Source organism: Hesperophylax consimilis, chromosome 18, assembly GCF_061612785.1.
Source record: "Hesperophylax consimilis isolate HC1 chromosome 18, BYU_Hcon_1.0, whole genome shotgun sequence".
NCBI classification, from domain to species: domain Eukaryota; kingdom Metazoa; phylum Arthropoda; class Insecta; order Trichoptera; family Limnephilidae; genus Hesperophylax; species Hesperophylax consimilis.
Window position 1 is genome coordinate 21,121,998 of NC_142853.1, and position 19,837 is coordinate 21,141,834.

Here is a 19,837-nt window from a genome sequence, read left to right on the forward strand (position 1 = left end):
TTGACGCAGTTTGACGTTGGTTAATCGAAATACAAAAGCGAACGTTTTTAGAGATTCTATTATTTGCTTTATATTTATAAATTATTTAAAGTAAAATGGAGACGAAGTCGCAAAAAATGCCCAAAGTGGCTAAGGTTCGCATAGAAATTTATGAATTCTTTGCTATTTCATTTCACTTAACCTCTCCATACATGTAACTTTGTTTTCATTTATTGTTTTAGGTGAAAAACAAAGCGCCTGCTGAAATTCAAATCACCGCCGAGCAACTGTTGCGTGAAGCCAAAGAGCGAGATCTTGAAATCCTTCCCCCGCCCCCTAAACAAAAGATCTCAGATCCCGATGAACTCAAGGATTATCAACATCGCAAAAGAAAGGCATTTGAAGACAACATAAGGAAAAACCGTATGGTAAGTAACTGGTGGATGTAAATAAGTAAATCACTTAACACAGATGGATCACATCGAATATGGGGCTCTAAGGTGATTCATGACAGAAGTCTCGACATGGGAAATCCAAAATCACCACTCTCAGCCAGTATAGAATATTTTTAAGATTTGTATAGCGCCGTTTTTGGGTGAAATGCAGATCACGCCAAACTCTGGGAATTGAATAAAAATGCACTTTCTAGATGAGAAAAGTGTGTAGAAACTCATTAAAAAAAGAATTAAGGCGCGGAAGAATAAATTGAGGGAGATACAGCCGATCAAAGTTTAATAAAATTGCACTTCGCGATCTGAGGGTAATATTCGGTTTATGGGAGTATAACCGAAATTGAACTTGATTTAGACTAATTTAGGGCTGGGGAATCCGAATCTGAAAGAATTAGGTGGGGGTCGGCACTATTAACTGAGTTATAGGGTTTTGAAACTTCGTACGCGATACATAGGAACCATGTTTTATTTATCAATTATGACTTAAGAAAATCAAATTAGCAACTATTTACTTTTGAAATTTCAGTAGTGCCAACCAAAAAAAGAAAAGTGTTGCCATATAATAATAATATTTTTTTACAAAATAGGTTAGGTGTTTAGTTTGGGTTAGAGTAGGCAGAAGAACATGGGAAAAAGGTATTAGAATTAAATCACAAACCAGTCTATACAAACCTAGCGTAGCCCACAAACTACTTGAAAACTGGGATATAACTCTAAAGGGGACGCGAGCAGGCGTTATTAAAGGGGCAATTTTGTGTAACAGGAAATAACATGGAAAAAAGGTATTAGTATTAAATCACAAACCGTCTATACAAACCTAGCGTAGCCCACAAACTACTTGAAAACTGGGATAAAACTCTAAAGGGGACGCGAGTGGGCGTTATTAAAGGGTCATTTTTTTGTTATAGAAAATCACAGTTAGGTTAGGTTATATATATACATAAATTAAGTATTTACAAGATTTTAAATAATAAACTACCAATCTGGCAAATGATATTTAATTTTCAGAATTTTCCATGCATTGATATTATTATATGGCAACACTTTTTATTTTTTGGATGGCACTACTGAAATTTCAAAAGTATTAAAAGTTTTTAATTTGATTTTCGTGACAAAATATGGCGGCGGACTGTCCGAATATGGTGATAATATCAGATCGCGAAGTGCAATTTATTAAATTTTGATCGGCTGTATCTCCCTCAATTTATTCTTCCGCGCCTTAATTATTTTTTTAATGAATTTCTACACACTTTTTTCATCTAGAAAGTGCATTTTTATTCAATTCCCAGAGTTTGGCGTGATCTGCATTCCTCCCTCTTTTTTGTTCAAAATCATTATTAAAAATTATTATTTTTCTGACTCTGTAGCCAACATCTCATATTCTCCATAACTTTCTCGTCCTAATTAGCGGTGTGTAGATTCAGCTGGAATAAGTTCTTGAACCCGAGTCCTTTGTGGGAAGCGGATTCCACTTCAACTCCCTTTTCAAATAAACTACTACCAGAGAACTACGACCCGAATGCCTCTTCGTATGTACCCAGCGCTCGGCAGCGTGGCTTCCCGTCACCTACGTCCCCCCGCATTCGCCTCACTCGCGCAAGTTCTCGGTTAGTGGTGACACACCACTCACCGAGAACACGGTCCGGACCCTCACTAGTGCGAGTCCTGGTCCAGATCCGAGACCGAGTTCTGGCTGGAACCTGGAACCATGTATTATAAAGTTCATACCCAAGAACTCGGAACCCAGACCCACTCCTAGAACTCAAGTTATTTTAAAAGAAAGCACTCTTCAGAGGTCTCTGAAAAATCGTAGAACCTACTCATCTCCAGTGCTAATGCTCCACGTCTCATATTCAGAAAATTTGTAGTTGTATTACATTTCCAAAAGAAAATTGATTATTATAACATGCGATATTTTTTTAACCACTTAATTCTAGGTTTTTAATAAAAAAAAAAATTTTAACCCCTTCAGTAATCATTTAAAAATTAAAAATTGAAAAAAAAAACACCTTTTTTTTCAATGAATTTTATTTACTCAAAATATATATCCTCATATAAAAGCCATTTCGGGCCCAAAATGGGAACTGAATATTGATGTTGTGGTGCATAGTGTGAAAAAATAATTAAAAATTTTCTTTAGTATGAATTCCGAATTCTGGCACATAATAGCCGCCCGAGTATACTCGGGCGTGGTCCTTAAGAGGTTAAATCAGTTTTTTTAAAATGTTTTATTCAAAGTTTATGCATTTTTCAATTAAAATATAAATAAGAACGAAATAAGCAGCTCAAAAACACGACCGATGCAGTTGAGCTGCAGGCAAATTCAAATTGAGTAAAATACATTGCTAACTTCCACGAGAGTTACTCGTTACTTGTGTTACCTAAACATAGAATGCTGTAAGTCGAAACCAGCGAGAGTCACTCGGGCTAGCAGAAATTGGAACGCATCTAGCGCGCGAGCGTTACTTGTTTAAAAGCATGAAGCGGTTAATTATGGCTCATTTTAATCTTTGCAGGTAATTAGCAACTGGTTGAAGTACGCATCATGGGAGGAATCACAGAAACAAGTGCAGCGGGCGAGATCTATCTACGAAAGGGCGCTAGATATGGATCATCGAAACATCACCCTTTGGTATTTTTTTTTGTTTTAAACTTTATTAAAAAAATAATGCTACATAATTTAATTTAACCAAATTTTATACATAAGATGTACCACCATAATAAAGCTAGGCTTGTGTGTATGTGGGATGTGTCATTTTGCTAGCAGTTTATATTTTCAGTGTGTTGTTTAGCGTGAATTTTAAAATCTTTGTTGTTATTTATATTTCATATACTTTCTGGTAATGAATTCAAAAAATTGGCTCCAAGATAATTATAGTTGAATTGCCCCATTGTTTATTTATATTTTGGAGCTGGGAGTATTGACGTTGTCTGAGTAATCTATTGTTTTTAAATGGTGCATTTTTATTTAGAATATTATCTTTGTAAATTTGTAATGTTGCATGTTAGAAGTATAATGTATTTGGTTTTCTGACTTTAAATTCTTTAAACAGAAGTTCTGATGATAAACTGAAAAACAGTGTTTTGTGCATATTAAGCGTGTCTCTATTTTCTGTACATTTACCCAAGTTTTCTCCTAACGAATATATTTTTTATTATGCTAATAAATCTATGTTTGTAATTTCTTGAATTCCAGGTTAAAGTATGCCGAATTAGAGATGAGGAATCGCCAAGTGAATCATGCTCGCAATCTATGGGACCGAGCAGTCACCATCCTGCCTCGAGTAGCACAATTCTGGTACAAATACACCTACATGGAAGAGATGCTGGAAAATGTTGCAGGGGCGAGACAGGTGCGCTTAGTTTTACTGATTAATTTCAATCTCTGCCCCTTTTCTGTAATAGCTTCAATAAGTTATCACGCTTGTTGCTCTGGCCTGATTTTAACACCAAATGTGTATATATTTAATAATTACATATTTTAGTTTGTTTTTTAAATATTTTGTATTGCAGGTGTTTGAGCGCTGGATGGAATGGCAGCCAGATGAGCAGGCTTGGCAAACTTACATCAACTATGAACTGCGTTACAAGGAAATCGATAGGGCTCGCCAAATCTATGAAAGGTTTGTGATGGTGCATCCAGATGTTAAAAATTGGATCAAATATGCCCGTTTTGAAGAAAACCATGGATTCATCAACGGATCAAGAAAAGTTTTCGAAAGAGCAGTTGAGTTTTACGGTGATGAAATGATGGATGAAAAATTATTTATCGCTTTTGCCAGATTTGAAGAAAATCAAAAGGAGCATGACAGAGCCAAAGTTATTTATAAATATGCCCTCCAACATATTCCAAAAGAAAAAACTAACGATCTTTACAAAGCCTACACAATTCACGAGAAGAAATACGGCGACAGATCCGGTATTGAGGATGTTATCGTCAGCAAGAGGAAATTTCAATACGAACAAGAAGTTAAGGAAAATCCCACAAACTACGATGCGTGGTTCGACTACCTCAGACTCATTGAAAATGATGGAAGCCTAGAAGAAATCAGAGAAACTTATGAAAGAGCTATAGCGAACGTCCCACCAACTAAAGAAAAACACTTTTGGAGGAGATATATTTATCTCTGGATCAACTACTCTCTGTTTGAAGAACTGGAAGCTCAAGACATTGATCGTACTAGACAAATATACAGAACATGCCTGGATCTGCTACCTCATAAAATTTTCACATTCTCAAAAATATGGCTGATGTACGCGCAATTTGAAATCCGGTGTAAAAATCTAACACAAGCGAGGAAAACCCTGGGCTTGGCTCTGGGTATATGTCCCAGGGACAAACTTTACCGCGGCTATATAGATTTAGAAATCCAACTCAGAGAATTTGACCGCTGTAGAATTTTGTATCAAAAGTTTTTGGAGTTTGGTCCAGAAAACTGCATAACTTGGATGAAGTTTGCCGAGCTAGAGACATTACTGGGAGACATAGACAGATCTCGAGCTATCTACGAATTAGCCGTGAATCAAACAAGATTGGATATGCCCGAACTGCTTTGGAAAAGTTTTATCGACTTTGAAGTTTCTCAGGGAGAAACGGAAAGAGCGAGACAGTTGTACGAAAGACTAATTGAGCGCACCGTCCATGTAAAAGTATGGATGTCGTACGCCAAATTCGAACTCAATGCAGAAAACCAAGATAATGTCAATAATGACATGGCTCGACGCGTTTACGAAAGAGCCAACGACAGTTTAAGAAATATACAAGAAAAAGAATCCAGAGTTTTATTGTTGGAAGCCTGGAGAGATTTCGAAAATGAAGTTGGAGATGATACAAACATTAAAAAGGTGTTTGAGAAAATGCCCCGCAGAGTTAAAAAGAGACAGAAGATCATCTCAGAAAATGGAGTGGAAGAGGGTTGGGAAGAAGTTTTCGACTACATCTTCCCTGAAGATGAAATGGTCAAACCTAACCTCAAGTTACTGGCTGCTGCTAAGAACTGGAAGAAGATAAAAGAAAAAGAGGTTGCGGTAGAAGAAACTGCCTCAAATAGTTCATAAATACTTTATTTAACTTAATATTGTTTACACACTGTATCATTTTATAAATAAATCAGATAGAATGAAATGCTCGGAATTTTTCAGTGTTCATATAACATACTCGGGGTTTCCATCCCTTCTCTTCCTCGGCTGTCAGTCCACATCCTCCGGTCTGACGGGATGCGTCAGGGGTATCACAGACTTCTTCTCCACATCCCGCGAACACGCCTTCCGCATATCTGAAACAAGAATAACAAATGCATTACCACATACGCAAACACATTACCAATACCTAACTACTAGTTGACTGAGCGTAGCGGTATTTTAACTTGACCATTTGACATTTCACCTGTCTATAAATTTGCTCGTTACATTCCCGTTCAAGATGGTGGCCATGATGGATGCGACGTTTATATCCTGTGAGAGTTTGCATGATCGCAGTTACTACTACAAGCTGTCAAATAGGAATAATCAATATTGACAAAGTTTGAAAAAAGAATTTTCATTGAGATGGTGACATTTCTTTGGACAAATTGTATATTTATTCATTATCTTTTTCTTTTCTAAATAGTACAAAACAAAGCCGCTATCCGCGTCTGTCTGTTTGTGCGCTTAATTCTTCTAAATTACGCAACTGATTTTGATAGGGTTTTCACTATTATTTACAGATTTTTTTTTCCAGTAGGATCATATTCATTATACATGCATATTATATTTAGAGAAAAGTCAATGTTTTGTAATCAAGTTGTAAAAAAAAATATTTTCTAAACCTTATGAGATCAAAATAATGTACAACAGAATTGTATATCTTAAAAAGGCATACAGAATAGTCCGTTATGGTATATGTCTATCGTCAAGAGGATAACTCCCAGGAACGCCAGGTACACGTCAGCTAGTAATATATAAAATTTCAGTCTGCGTATGTTTGTGCTCGCAAAACTCGAAAAGTAGTCAACCGATATCTTTGAAAATTTAAAAGTTTGTTCTTATTAGTGCCAGGGGTATTTAGAGAGTGGTTTGAATGATAGAAGTCGGGGATGCCTGAGGAATAATTACGCAATATCTTTGCACCAGAATGAGAAACGGAGATGAATTAATGTCAATGCAGTGTAGTTATTTAACAGTAACATTGTGGTATACAGTAGTGGATGGTGGAAGAAGTTGAAGAAATTGATTTATTAAATAAGAGAAAATTAGATACATACTAGTAGAGCACTTTTATTCGTTGATCTAGCAACAAGGGAGATGAAAAGTTAGCGACTGTTTGGTGTTGCGATTTTAATATGAAATGATTATAATACGAATTTTAGAGGTCAATGAGCCTTATGTTCAATTGGTATTAACCCTTTTGTACTCCAAATTATTTTTATGTGGTATACCATAAAATTATTAAAATTAAAATTATTAACTCTAAAGTTGACTGCCCGGAGTTGCTGAACAAAATAAATTTCCATGCGCCAATTCGATACAGCAGACAAAATACCCTTTTCTACATTGATAGATGCAATACCAATTCCAACCAAAATGAATTTATGCAAAGGACATGTAACTACTATAATAATAAATTTGCAAATATAGACACTCGTGCTGACATATTCACTGCTAGTTACTATCACTACAGAATTTCATTGTATCACATTCTAACTCATATTAACCACTGTTAAATTGATTGTACCTAATATTTTAATATTACTTGCGTGGCAACTTTTCCTCATCCCTCTCCTCCCCTTTCCCGTTCCAACCCAAGTCTATTTAACCCAATGCCTGCCCAAGCAATATACTCTGTCAACTATCACACGCCAAGCTATTTCAGCCTTTTTTAAGTTCTCAATTAAATTAATCTTTACGGCATTCCCATTGCCATTGAGGGCTTTGTTTATACTAGATGCTCATTACTGATATCTTTGGTACATACTTGATAAGATATTTGAATCCTCGAGTGTGTCCCGTTATGTATTTTCGACATAAATAATAAACACCGACAGAATAATTGAGTGCGGTGAACCGCCATAGTGCTGACTCACTAACACAAATAAACAAAGAGATATAAGATAAACACTCACATGTCATTATGGATTGTATCGAGTCGGCAACGATTCTCCAACTTTTTTCACATTTTATATTTGATATTGCACTAAATTGTACTACATTTTATTTACACAATGTTTAAAGATTTAAAATTAATATTCTTTTTTCTCGTGGAATATTGTTGAGCATGGCCAAACACATAACGGTACGTTACATTCGCCACACATGTACTTCGTCGCTTTTCTTGTTTTTGGTCTAAGTTTAGTGTTAGAACAAACATAACAGTTTTTATAAGGTTTTTGGGTTTTTTCCTTTGCGGGTATAGGTATCGGCATATGTTTTACTAGCATTTTGGCAGATAACCGTAATGGCACATCTTGTGACGTACATGGACCAACTTCAGGGTGCGATGTAGTATGATATTTTTCTAATAATTGTCTTATCACATATAATTGGAAATCAGGAAAAGTAATGTTTTTGGAAGTAACGGTTTTGTGCATAATGTACGAATTCAGTAAAAATAAATCGATTAAATGAAAGAAAACTTTTTTGTACCACTTAATTGATTTTCTAAGCGAATTTACACTAGTTATCATCATATCCGCTTTATCTACTAAGCCCATGTTTTTATTATAATCTTGAATACAATTTGGCTTCGAAACTACTTCTCCAGTTCTAAAATTTATTTTCCCAGTTGGAGAAACTTTATCATCATGAAGCGTCGTTAACATGTGAATTTCTCTTTTGTCGTGCCATTTTAATGCCATCAGTGAATCGGAATACTGAGAAGTAATTTCCCCTTTCTTCAATTTGTTGAATTTTGGCATGTTTTTACGGTTTTTTCGCACCGTTCCACATGCGTTAGTTTGGTGGTCATGCAAAAATTTAAATAATATTGGACTAGTGTACCAATTATCTACATATAATTTGTGGCCTTTACCGAGGTAGTCATTTAACATAGTGGTGACAACAGCTCCTGAAGCCCCAAGACATTGATTGTCAGTGACATCCGTCCCATCTCCACAGTAAATAATTATATCTAAAATATAACCTGTCTTCGAGTCGCACAAAATAAACATTTTTATTCCAAACCGATGGCGTTTGGATGGAATATATTGTTTAAACTTAAGACGTCCTTTGAACTCTATAATACTCTCGTCAATGCAAAGATTTTCGTATGGCACCATTGTTTCTTCGAACATTTTTCGAGTGTGATTGACCAGAAGTTTAATTTTATTTAATTTGTCACCAGCAATTTGAGAATCAGGGTCTGACATATGCAGCATACTCAGCAATATCTGGTAACGATTTCTTGCCATCGTCTTGCCAAATATATTACTTGTCAGAAGGGGATCTTTTGACCAGTGCTCTTCTATCGTGTGGTGCTTATTTCTGGTCATTAGCATTGTCACTGCAATAAATATGTAGAGTTCATTAACTGATGTATCTTTCCACCTGCGAAGCCGTGAATGTTCAGAAATAACTTTATTTCTAATAGTCGCTTGATAATATTTGTTTGTCTCCTTGACAATTTCGGCCATTATATTTGTATTTAGAAAGTGTTCAAAAAAATTTATTTCCGGGGAATTTTCTGATAATAATGGGGTCGCGATTATTCCAGATGGAAAATCATTAAATTGATGGATGATTGGTTTAAAATTTCCGGAATTCACAGTCCAATTTCCTGACGAAGTTCTTTGGGTAACTTCAGTCTCCATAGGCTCATCTTCATTGTCACTAAGTTGCGTTATAATATCTGAGTCATCATCACTTTCCTCAATTTCAGAGTCAATATCGAGGACGAATTCTCTTATCTCTTCTTCATTGAGATCGCGTCTTGACATATTTAGGGATATTAAAAATAAAGTTTCAAAAATGATTTTATAAAAGTACACACGAAAAGAAATATCGAACTAAATTAAAAAAAAATACGCAAACTAAATTCTCAATTCGGGAATAAAAACTCAAGTCCACATTTCCGCCGAATATTAAAAAAACTTTTAGAACCACACCACAGAGAACGTAATAAGAACCACGTGATATCCACACACACGACGCTGCGATGGCGGGAGATTCAAACGACTGCGTCAAGAAATCTGTTGACCTTTTTTGGATGCTGTTTTTCGTAGTATAAACAATTAAAATTATCATATTTTACAAGAGATGTCGCAAAGAAACAGTTCATAATATTTTACAAAATAATATTTAGCCCCATCTACCGTTAGAACTTAGAAATATCATCTTCGAAACATTCATACTGGCGATTTACGTGATACGGCGTAGATGGCAGTTGTGGCACGGATCGTTCGTACGCCGATACGCGTAAATGGCAGCGATTGGGTTAAGTATAGTTAAAATCACTTTTATTTATTGCTGTTTATGGTAGGCATATTATAGGTTTATCGTTTACGGGTTAGTTTTATGTTTCTATATATATATCTGTGAACATTAATAATTGGTCTGTTTTTTTGTTATTCTCTTATGTATATTATATTACTAAGACTGTTTATGTTCCTCAAATAAATAAATAAATAAACACCAGCAATTCCATAGAGTGTAATGTAAAAATATGAGGAAAAATTACGATATTTTTAGAAAATTAGAAAAAAATGTTTTTTGGTAAGGCAGTAAATAAAATGATATAGGTATGAAGAAATAAATATTTATTATCATTTTAGATCGTTAATAAAAGAAAAATTTGCATATTCTAATCTTTTTTTAACGTGTGGCAATTTAGACAGCAGTCGCCCAAATGCATACGTGGCTTGTTAGTACACGAATCATGGTACTCACTGGTTTCCCGTCTACCACATTTTACTGCCCTTTTCGAGCAAACCACACAGTCCCTCTTGGGACTTTTTCTTAAAATTTGAAGTTTTCCATTGAGCATGGTCTCCGATGGAGTGAGAATATTTATTGCCCAGTAAAAAAAACATTCAAATAAAATGAATGCATTATTGTTATGATTGAAAAACAGAGCAAAAACCGTAACCAATCGTAAGTGGGTACTGTATACAACTGAATAGAATCATGTGTATGCCTGTAAAAGGATCGTTTTATTTTTTAAACAATAAAATGTATACCCATCGTTTCTGTCGCCGCTGCGGCGCCATCGGAGTTGTTAGAATGTTTTCTATGTCGCCGTGGCGGCGACAACGGAGTACAAAGAGTTAAGGTGTATTGCTAATAACTCTGGCTTCTCATAAACGACGCATGTATCAGAAAGAGAGGTTACAATTTACAACGGATTTCTCAGGTAGAATATAATAATATAATACATAGGACCATTATGTCTACAATATGAACTTGGGAAATGTCTGACTATTCAAATCTAGTTACTAAGCATAACTAATCAATTTTGATTTTGAGTGGTATAATAAAACAAAGTAAATTTGTTTAATTTAAGCATAAACATTTGTTTAAATCCATTGCTTTGAAACCAAACAAAATTAAATTATTCTGTTTTTATAAAGGGGATACATATTTGTAAGTGTATTTAATTAGATTACATACCATACGCGTCCTCATCAGGGTCCCCGGAGTAATACTCCAGTACTTTTCTGTACACAATGTAGCCCAAGTCCGTATACATTGTGATGGCAACAATGTTACTCACTCTTACAAATAAATCCACAAAATATGTGTTTTTCCTGAAACATAAACAAAATGATTAAAGTTGGAAAAAGCAAGTGATTATTTGGCACAAGAGTTGTGTTAATGTGTATTCTATTTTCGTGTAATGTATTCAATCATTAAAAGCTGCGTAGAATATAAAATTCAATACTTTTCAGACACTTCTTCCAGAAACTTCATCAGACTAGCGGCCAGTCCAAGTCTCCGGTATTCGGGGGCCACTGTCAAGGCGGTCACATGGCCGTGCCAGTTTTCCCCGTGCCCTTCAGCCTTCCCCATTACTAAAAAAAATCAAATTCCACCATTTGGATACGGATACATCCATGGTGGAGAGGTTTATATATAGTTATCGACTACCATAATACGGACATGTGTCTAGTGTGATAGTCGAAAAGCATGTAAAAAAAACTCTATTCAAATATATTTTACAAATAATTGAAAGCAAAAAAAAAAAAAAGAAGTTCCCGTGAGTACTTAGGCCACAGGCCCACTGTGGTATCTCCCATTTTACCTCGTTCCTTTAAAAGTCACCTGGTTCCTTTTATAAGATCACCAGGATTATCATTGTATTTGTGGCTATGTCTTTTCGTTCCACAATGTGACTTCCCAGGTCTCATCTCTCCTCTCTAATCCCCCTTGGTTCCCTGAAGGCCCCACGAAGGAAGAGAGCCTCATATCTCCTCTCCACTCCTCCTTGGTTCCCTGCAGGTCCCACGAGGGAAGAGGGCCTCATCTCTCCTCTAATTCCACCATTTAGTAATTTTAGAAAGTCCAATTCACCCATAGTGCCAATCACCCTCCTTGGCAGGACGAAGGGCTGCCTAGGAAGACTTATGGAACCAGGAATCATTGCCGAATATCCAATGAAAACCATGTTGAATTTTAATAAAGGGTCTGAGTTACTCTCTGTCAGGGGCATAAAGTACACATGGATCTATGGTCTGATTAATTATATTCAGACTCTCACAGCTACTAAATATAACGCCAGTTTAGTTTTTTATTGTGGAAGCTTCAGATATTAAAAAATAAAACTAACTGTATCCCATGATTTCGCCGCTTGGAGATTCAGCAACTTGGAAATATTCTGGCCAATGGGCCAAGTACTGGGTATAGAACAATAGCCCATAAGTTTCCGTTAGCGGATCTAGATTGCTGTAAAAATCAAAGTTGAATCAATTAGATTAAATGTTTCGGCTGAATTATCATTTACTGAATTAATAAACATTCATTTTCCGTCAATAATACTTACACATTATTAAATTTCAGCATGTCGTTACAACAGAACGGTCGTAGAGTAGTCATGTTATCGGATTTTAAAATTTAATTTATGTTCAGTAATGCCTGGAAAATAATGTTATTTACATAACTGCACAATACTGGAGAATATATTACGCAAATGTGAATGGTAGCAGAAGTCGGGGACGCCCGATGAAGAAATGGCACGATCAAGTGAATCAGATACTTGAGTCGGGCCACATCAAAAGAGAAGAGTATGTATGAATGTGAATGAGGCAAGGAGTGTGTTCCAAGACCGAGTTGTTTGGCGGTCCGTCCTCTCTGCCTACCCCTTCGCGGAAAAGGTATGTTGGTTAGCTAGTCTTTAGAGTCGATTTATGGTCTGTACAATCTGCACATAACCTCAGACTAATGTTTACGTGTTCCCGGCTTATTTGAAATTTGAGAAGTTTTATATATTTAAGAACAAATGTTGTTAAAAATTATATTAGTGTTCCTTACTGATCACAAAAACGTTACTGTGTCTAAATTAAAGTATATCTTCAATTTGAAATGGAAACGTGAAAAATATTTCTAAAAGCAAACTGTCAAAAAACATGAGAAATGTCGAAAGTTGAAAGCATAGATATACCCATAACCGATAAATACACCACTCACGTTGAAAGTTGACAAATGAGAAAAGCTAAAATACAATGCGTTCAAGCTCAAACTGAAAAATACAAATAGCGATCACAAGATATTTTGCTACCTTATGCTGAAGCTGAAAATAAAGAGACCTAAACATCATTATACTATGTTTATATTTATAGACACACGATAAATATTATTTATTTTGTTTTTTATTGGTACTTGTGATAAAAAAAATATGTATATTTATATGTATAATAATATATGAAGCTTAATTACTAGCTACATGAATTGAATTTATTTTTTTCAAAAATAATAAACAAAAATATGTATAATTCCGAAAACATGTTTATCAGGGCCATGCAACAAGATAAACTAACAATCAAACATAATTATCGGACGCATTTCACAATAAAAGAAACTTGCTTTTATTTTTAAATTATTAAAAATTACTTTCACAAGTTTCATGAATTGGCTTGTAAGCTGGAATTTGTTTTAGGAGATGCTTTACTTTTACCAGATACATATTTTAATTTTTTTCCATATAACGCGGAGATAAGGAAAATGGTCCAAGTTCGACTTAAATTTTTAACTTCAATCTAACGAATTCAGCCAAATTCAATTAACTGTGCCATAGGTAGGTACAGCCGTAGTAATAATAATATTAAAATAAAATATAACGTTGTCCACAATGACGCGAGGCGAGATCGAGAACCGTTGGGGTGGATGCACTGGGGCGATACTGGCTGCCATGTTTGTTATTTGATGGCTCCGGCCATGTCCTTGGCTTGAAAAATGGCGTTTACAAGCTTTTTGTTTGCCGGTTTTCAGTTTTGAATTTTTATTTGTGCAAATCTTGAGTTCCCGGAGTCGTCATAAAGTTTTTTTAATATGAGATTATACAATGCGTGTATGTACAAATTTATCTTTATGTTTAAAACACCGTTATATTCATGCGATCCATTAAAATTGTGCATTTTGTCGGGCTTGTCAAGTGTAATGTTAGGTTAGTTGAAAAAAATATTCGACACAATATATTTCTAATTAACGGTTTGTTTATTTGCAGCAATGGTAACTTTGTCAATCAACAGATAATGGAAAGTTGTGAGGATGATGCGGGAGCCATGCAGGACGCTGCGCGCCAACCGCCGACGCGGGAAAATACGTGTGAAAAGTTGTCTGGCGAGGTCAGTGACGAAAACTATACTGAAGTTCAGAACGTAAATACAAGCTCCGGGTCTTCAGCCGCCATGGAAGCCGAACCCGTGCGAAGTTCTTCCGCGGCTCTCAGCGACCTGGACGACCGCCTCAGTCCGCCGCTAGACGGGGAGACCTGTCACAATACGGAAACTATACTGAATATGATTGATGATATAATAGACGGACCCAAACCAGCCAAACGGACCAAATACCTCGCAGATTCTACCGATTCCAATGAAACTCTGCTTGTGCGGAGTGAAACTAATACAGCTCTAGATCCTGTTGCACCTGTAGAGCCCTGGAATTCGGCAAACAAGCTATCCAAGCCCAAGTATGTAGCTTCTGTTAGTTCTGGAGATGGCAGCAACAAGTCCGCAACAGATTGTTTAGAAGAAGGGAACATTTTAAAGCAGAATATCAACCTTATCATGGGGAGCTCAGACAAAACACTACAGAAAGAATTTTGTAAACCCCTGGATATACAGCCCGATTCAACTAAATCTGAAAATATGGTCAATGTAATTAGCAGTTCCGATAAGACTGCGGTGATAGTGCCTGTTCAAAATAATAATAAAATTCTAGAAGAACATAATGTAAGAAATAGTGAAGAGAGTGGTGACTTAAGCAATTCAGGAACTGTAATTCCTGAATTGGACAATTGTGAGCGTGAATGGACTTTACCCGATAGTGTTACGTGTAAAACGGCAAGTCCGATATCATTTCAACAAAATGAAGTTATACCTTTAGATAGCAATACTGTTCCTAGTGAACAGAATGCAGATTGCTCTCCCAATAAAACTTTTCCTGGCCAAAGGCGGAAACTTATACGACCAACATCTAATATTCTCAAGGCCGCTGAAACAGCCAAGCCTCTTACAACGAGTGTTAACTGTGTCTCCTTGCCTGAGAAGGTTAGTGTTCCTTTAGTGGAGCCTTTGAGAACAGCTGAGCCTGTAACAACAGCTGAGTCTGTAAAGATTAATGAAGAGATATCTCCTAGCAATGCTACTGGCATTCTCACCATCAACACTAAGCCAGTGGATGAAGAACAGGAGAAATTAGTCTTGCATGTTTCCCCTAAGAAGGTGAAGTTGGTGCGGAATTCGAATCTCCGGAACCAACCGCAGATTAGCCAACTCCCCCTTCCCAAGCAACCGGTTATCACTGAGCGTGTGCCCCCATTGTCGGAGAGGTTAAGTTCTCCGGTAGTTTCTGAGCATCCTGTCGTGTTTCCCAGCCAATCTGATGAAACCAAGGAGGCTACTAAGTTTACATTACTACAGCAGAGATTATCTTCTCCGGTTGATACTGCTGTAGCACCCAGCAAACCTGATGAATCCAAGAAGAATATTGTGTCTACAGTAGTAGAAGAGAAATGTTTACAAGTTAGAAAGTCTGATGAAATGATTCCCGATAAGTCTTCCGAATCTCCAGCTCCTGTTGAGGTTTTTGAGCGCGTAATGCTTGCGGAAGACCTAAGCAATAAGAAAAAAGAAATTGTTTCTGTTTCTCCACCAGTAGTTGAAATAAATTCTGTTAGCTCTGACATGACCAACTCGTGTAGTTCTATAATTGTCACCAATAACATGGATGAATTCAGGGAGGATCACAATATAACTCCTGATAAATCTAATGATGTACTGGATGTTCGAAAGGTATCTCCGTTAAAGCTGAACCGATCCATCCTAGAAGAATCTCATGTTCCCAATGTTAAATCTAACGCTTTAATCCATAATGTTAGAGTTGAACAAAGCAAAGACATTCCAAATGATTTGAACTCTGAAGAACCAATCAAGAGTATTCCCAAATTAACTCTGAAGTTGGGCCCTAAGCCAACTAACGAAGACACCAAGCCCAGTAGTAAAGCACCAAAACTTAACATCAAGCCTATCAAACCACCAGAGTCTAAAGTCGAAGCAATCCAGAAAAATTCTAGATTTATTAAAACCAATGAAAGCTCAGATGTTGATATGGAATCTCATAAAATCCCCAATGTGATGAAGTTGACAATCAAACCCATCGTCAAACCACAAGAAGAAGACAGTGCACAATGCCAAGATGAAAAATCATCTTGTTCTAGCGAAGTCTCGGAGTCGGATAGTTCCGAGAATGAAATAACTTCTAAATGCGTGCAATCTCCAACTGTTGAGACAACGGAGTGTGAGCTGATGGAGAAGGCTTGTCCCTCAGTTCCCAAGATAACTATCAAGTCCCTATCCACAGTCCCCAAGGTTGATGTTGACTCTCCCAAACAGAAGCCTGCCAAGAGACCTGCCCCCTGTGACTCTATTCCCAAAGTTACCATCAAACCACTTATCCCGCCTCCCATTGAAAAAATGACTATAAAGTTAAATAAAAGTCATGATACTAATGCTGAGAATAAGTGTGAGATGGAAACTTCAAGTCATTTGGAGGGCATACCCAAAATGACAATAAAGATAGGGAAATCTCCCGAGTGTTCCTCAGAGTATGTTGAAAATAACTGCGAAGAAGAAAATCCTCTTAAACTGACAATAAAACTTAATAAGGTGCACGAAAACTCATCAGAAAGCAAAATTGATACACTGGGTGACGCTTCAAACATTCCAAAATCATCGAAGAGGACAAACCAGAAGTCAGAGGCTTTATCAGAACCTCATGTTCCAAAATTGACCATTAAAATTCCTCAAGAAAATGAATTGAGATTATCGGAAAGATCGGACTCTCCCACTGTACCCAGAGTTACAATTAAACCCATTGTGAAACCTGACGATCATGTATCAGTACCTAAAGTCAGTATTAAACCCATTCCTAAACCAACTGAAGATTCAATCTTGTTGCACTCTGTAGAAAGCGAACCTGAAAATACAACATCGCTGAAGATGGTGCTTAAGAGTCGCAGTAAACCCGATGATCCAAGTTTGCCAAAGCTAAATATCAAGCCAGTTGTGAGGGCTGACGCTGACACTCCCACCCTGAATGACAGATATGAGAATGCCACTTCCACTAGATCTTCTAAATCACAGGAAAGGACTATTAGCGAGATAGATATTTATAATCCTCTTAAGTTAACAATCAAACCCATTCTTGAAAATATTGATAGACCGCTGGAAATAATTACTTCCTCACCTTCTAAATCATCACCCAGCTTCCAGGAAAGTGGTTTGGACTCCCCTCGAATAATACTAAAAATTAATAAAACGACACAAGGATCTACGTCGGAAATATTGACAGAGAAGTGTCATAAGAAGACAGATTCTGAACACAGTCGCAGCGACACGGATTCTCCCAGCAATGTGGAGCAAGTCGTTCCAAAGTTAACAATCAAATTAGCCCAAGAACAAAGTGTGGAATCACATTCAAAAGAAGAAAGCTGTAGAGAACCCGTAGAAAATGAAAGGAATTTGAATTCTCCACTAGGACGTATCAAATTAAAGTTTACTAAAGAAGGCAGCCAAACTAAAGTAGTAAATCAAGACATTGAGGATTCCGACGAACCATCCAAAGAGAATGTGGGTCTCATATGGAGGGCTGGTATCAAACGGGCGCCTACTCCAGAAGACTCCTTAATCAACAACTGTCCAGATGTTGATAAAACCTTTGAGTCAAAAAGGCTCAAGTTGGATCAGCTTCTTTCAAATTCAAATATTACGGTCACTAAAGTGTCGAAGAATAAGTCTCAAACTGATCCTGCAGGCAAAATGGATTTAAGATCAAACACTTCTATATCTGTTTTGGCGCTAGGTTCAAAAGAAGAGAAAATCACATCAGAATTCAATAAAGTAAATAGCAGCCATAGCATCTTGCCCAAATCATCACACTTGCTACTTGCTAACAATGGAGAGTCGAAACTTCAAGGCATTCTAACTAAATTACAAGCAAAGCACGAAGAGAAATTGACAAGTTCAATAGAACATTTTCCTTTTTCAAAAGCTAAATGTGTGTCGGCAGTAGTTGAAGCTGATTCAAATACTACTTCAACTGCCAGCTCCGATGTTTCCGATGCCAACCGTCTCACTACGGATAGTCCCATCTTCAACAAAGTGGACGGTGATATGATGGCTTTGAATGAAGGATCCAGTTCTCAGGAATGCATGATAGTCGATGATCTCTCTCAAGACCCTCTGGACATTGGTAGTATAGCCAAATCACATTTTGTTCCTGTAACTAATGCTAACACCGGAGCAACAAATTTGAAGAACAGCATTGTCAATATAATGGCTCAATCTCAAGTAGGTATCGCTGTGGCTTCACAGTTTACGCCTACTCCAAAGAAAAGGGGACGTCCTCGTAAGATTCCTTTACCCGATGGGGCGACTGCCAAGTCTCCGAAGATGCCCACTCCAGCCCTGGAAGAGAGGCCTGTTAGAGCTACAAGAACGCCGAGGTATTTATCTAACTTCATGCATACTTTTCTCACGCACTTATCATGGGCAATAGTAATAAGCTATATCTAGTCAATCCCTCCATTTAAATGTCTATCTGTTTCCAGGGATCGTCCCATAATCCTGCGTACTCCTCGCACACGAGGTCGCGGTCGGGGGTCACGGCGGGCTTCAGCTAACAGAATCTCACATGATACCCCACCGGAGCCCCAAACCCCCGTGGAGAAAGCCCACAGCTTCTTCCTCAACCTGAAAGCGGAAGGACCCACCTCTCCAATATCCACCCCCCCTTGCCAAGTGACCATTCCTCGCCTCGCCGAATCCATCCAGGAAAAGATGGAGGTTGATAGTGTTAAGGAGGATGACGATGCAGAGACAGAGAGTTCTGAAGAAGTGTTATCAGAGGAAGTGGAGGAAAGCCCGATGGTTGGTAGGGGAAGGGGCCGAGGGAGAGGATCGAGGGGAAGCCCCAGGAAGTCTCGTGGAGGGGGTGGACGAGGCAGCAGGGGGGGGAGGGGAAGCCGTGGAGGGAGGATGCCAGGAGGCCTGAGGGGGGAGGAGATACAGCTGCAGGTTTGTCTACTATTCATTACTTGTTAGTATGCTTGCACGACTTGTTATTTTGGAATGTGTCAAAATTGGTCATATAACCATATACATATACCACGTAAATATTGACTGGTGGAATGCTGACGCACATTTCTATATTTTTGATCATATTTCCTGTGTACATGGCGGTCAATCTCTCTGTAGCTGGAGTATAATTCCTGACTTACAAGATATCGCTTTTATGTTTAGCTTATTCAATCTCAATATCTATTAGGGGTATAATAAATTGAAAGGATGGTTGGTACACAAAACTTTGCAAAAACAATTATACAACTATGACATCTGTGTAGATTATTTCGGCATTATCACAATTGCATTTCTCATAAGTAGAAATCTATTAAAACATTTAATCTGTTTGAAAAGAAAATATCAATGTTGAGAACAAAATATTTGCTCTCTTCGATATAACACACCAATATAATGATCCTGAAACTAATACTAACTATTCTATAAGATACCCATATATGTATAAATATTATTTGCACTATATTATTTCACACTCACTCGCATCTCTCTAATGATAAAACAGATTCTTACCATGCTTTCTAACGCGTCTTTGTTTTAATAATGCTACATTACGCTTCTATGAATATGTTGAAACCTTTATAACCTCTCTATGATGTGCTGTCACTTTAATTCCAAACAAGCAACGCTTACAAATGTAACCTGTAC

At 37.1% G+C, this 19,837-nt stretch overlaps 3 protein-coding genes across 5 annotated transcripts in view; 2 read left to right on the forward strand and 1 right to left on the reverse strand.

The window, feature by feature from the left end:
* Positions 1-5,546, forward strand: crn (pre-mRNA splicing factor crn). Its single transcript, XM_089642668.1, has 5 exons — positions 1-134; positions 222-407; positions 2,948-3,063; positions 3,628-3,784; positions 3,945-5,546. The coding sequence occupies exons 1-5, from the start codon at positions 96-98 to the stop codon at positions 5,487-5,489; spliced, it is 2,043 nt and encodes a 680-aa protein (XP_089498794.1). The 5' UTR covers positions 1-95; the 3' UTR covers positions 5,490-5,546.
* Positions 5,480-19,837, reverse strand: part of Naa20A (N-alpha-acetyltransferase 20 A) — a 14,618-nt gene continuing 260 nt past the window's right edge. The window contains exons 1-6 of one of the 2 annotated variants that reach the window (XM_089642669.1): positions 12,867-12,980; positions 12,379-12,470; positions 12,166-12,281; positions 11,281-11,410; positions 11,010-11,146; positions 5,480-5,707 (exon numbers count right to left, since the gene is read on the reverse strand). In XM_089642669.1, the coding sequence (XP_089498795.1) occupies positions 5,622-5,707; positions 11,010-11,146; positions 11,281-11,410; positions 12,166-12,281; positions 12,379-12,431 (522 nt within the window). In that variant the 5' untranslated portion in view covers positions 12,432-12,470; positions 12,867-12,980 and the 3' untranslated portion in view covers positions 5,480-5,621. Of the gene's footprint in view, positions 5,708-11,009; positions 11,147-11,280; positions 11,411-12,165; positions 12,282-12,378; positions 12,471-12,866; positions 12,981-19,837 lie in introns of those variants that run through there. The other variant, XM_089642670.1, reaches the window with a different exon arrangement.
* The window catches only part of e(y)3 (PHD finger protein enhancer of yellow 3), a 27,884-nt gene continuing 21,811 nt past the window's right edge, over positions 13,765-19,837 (forward strand). For both annotated transcript variants that reach the window (XM_089642666.1, XM_089642667.1), the window contains exons 1-3: positions 13,765-13,902; positions 14,059-18,558; positions 18,664-19,129. In XM_089642666.1, the coding sequence (XP_089498792.1) occupies positions 14,087-18,558; positions 18,664-19,129 (4,938 nt within the window). In that variant the 5' untranslated portion in view covers positions 13,765-13,902; positions 14,059-14,086. The remainder of the gene's footprint in view (positions 13,903-14,058; positions 18,559-18,663; positions 19,130-19,837) is intronic.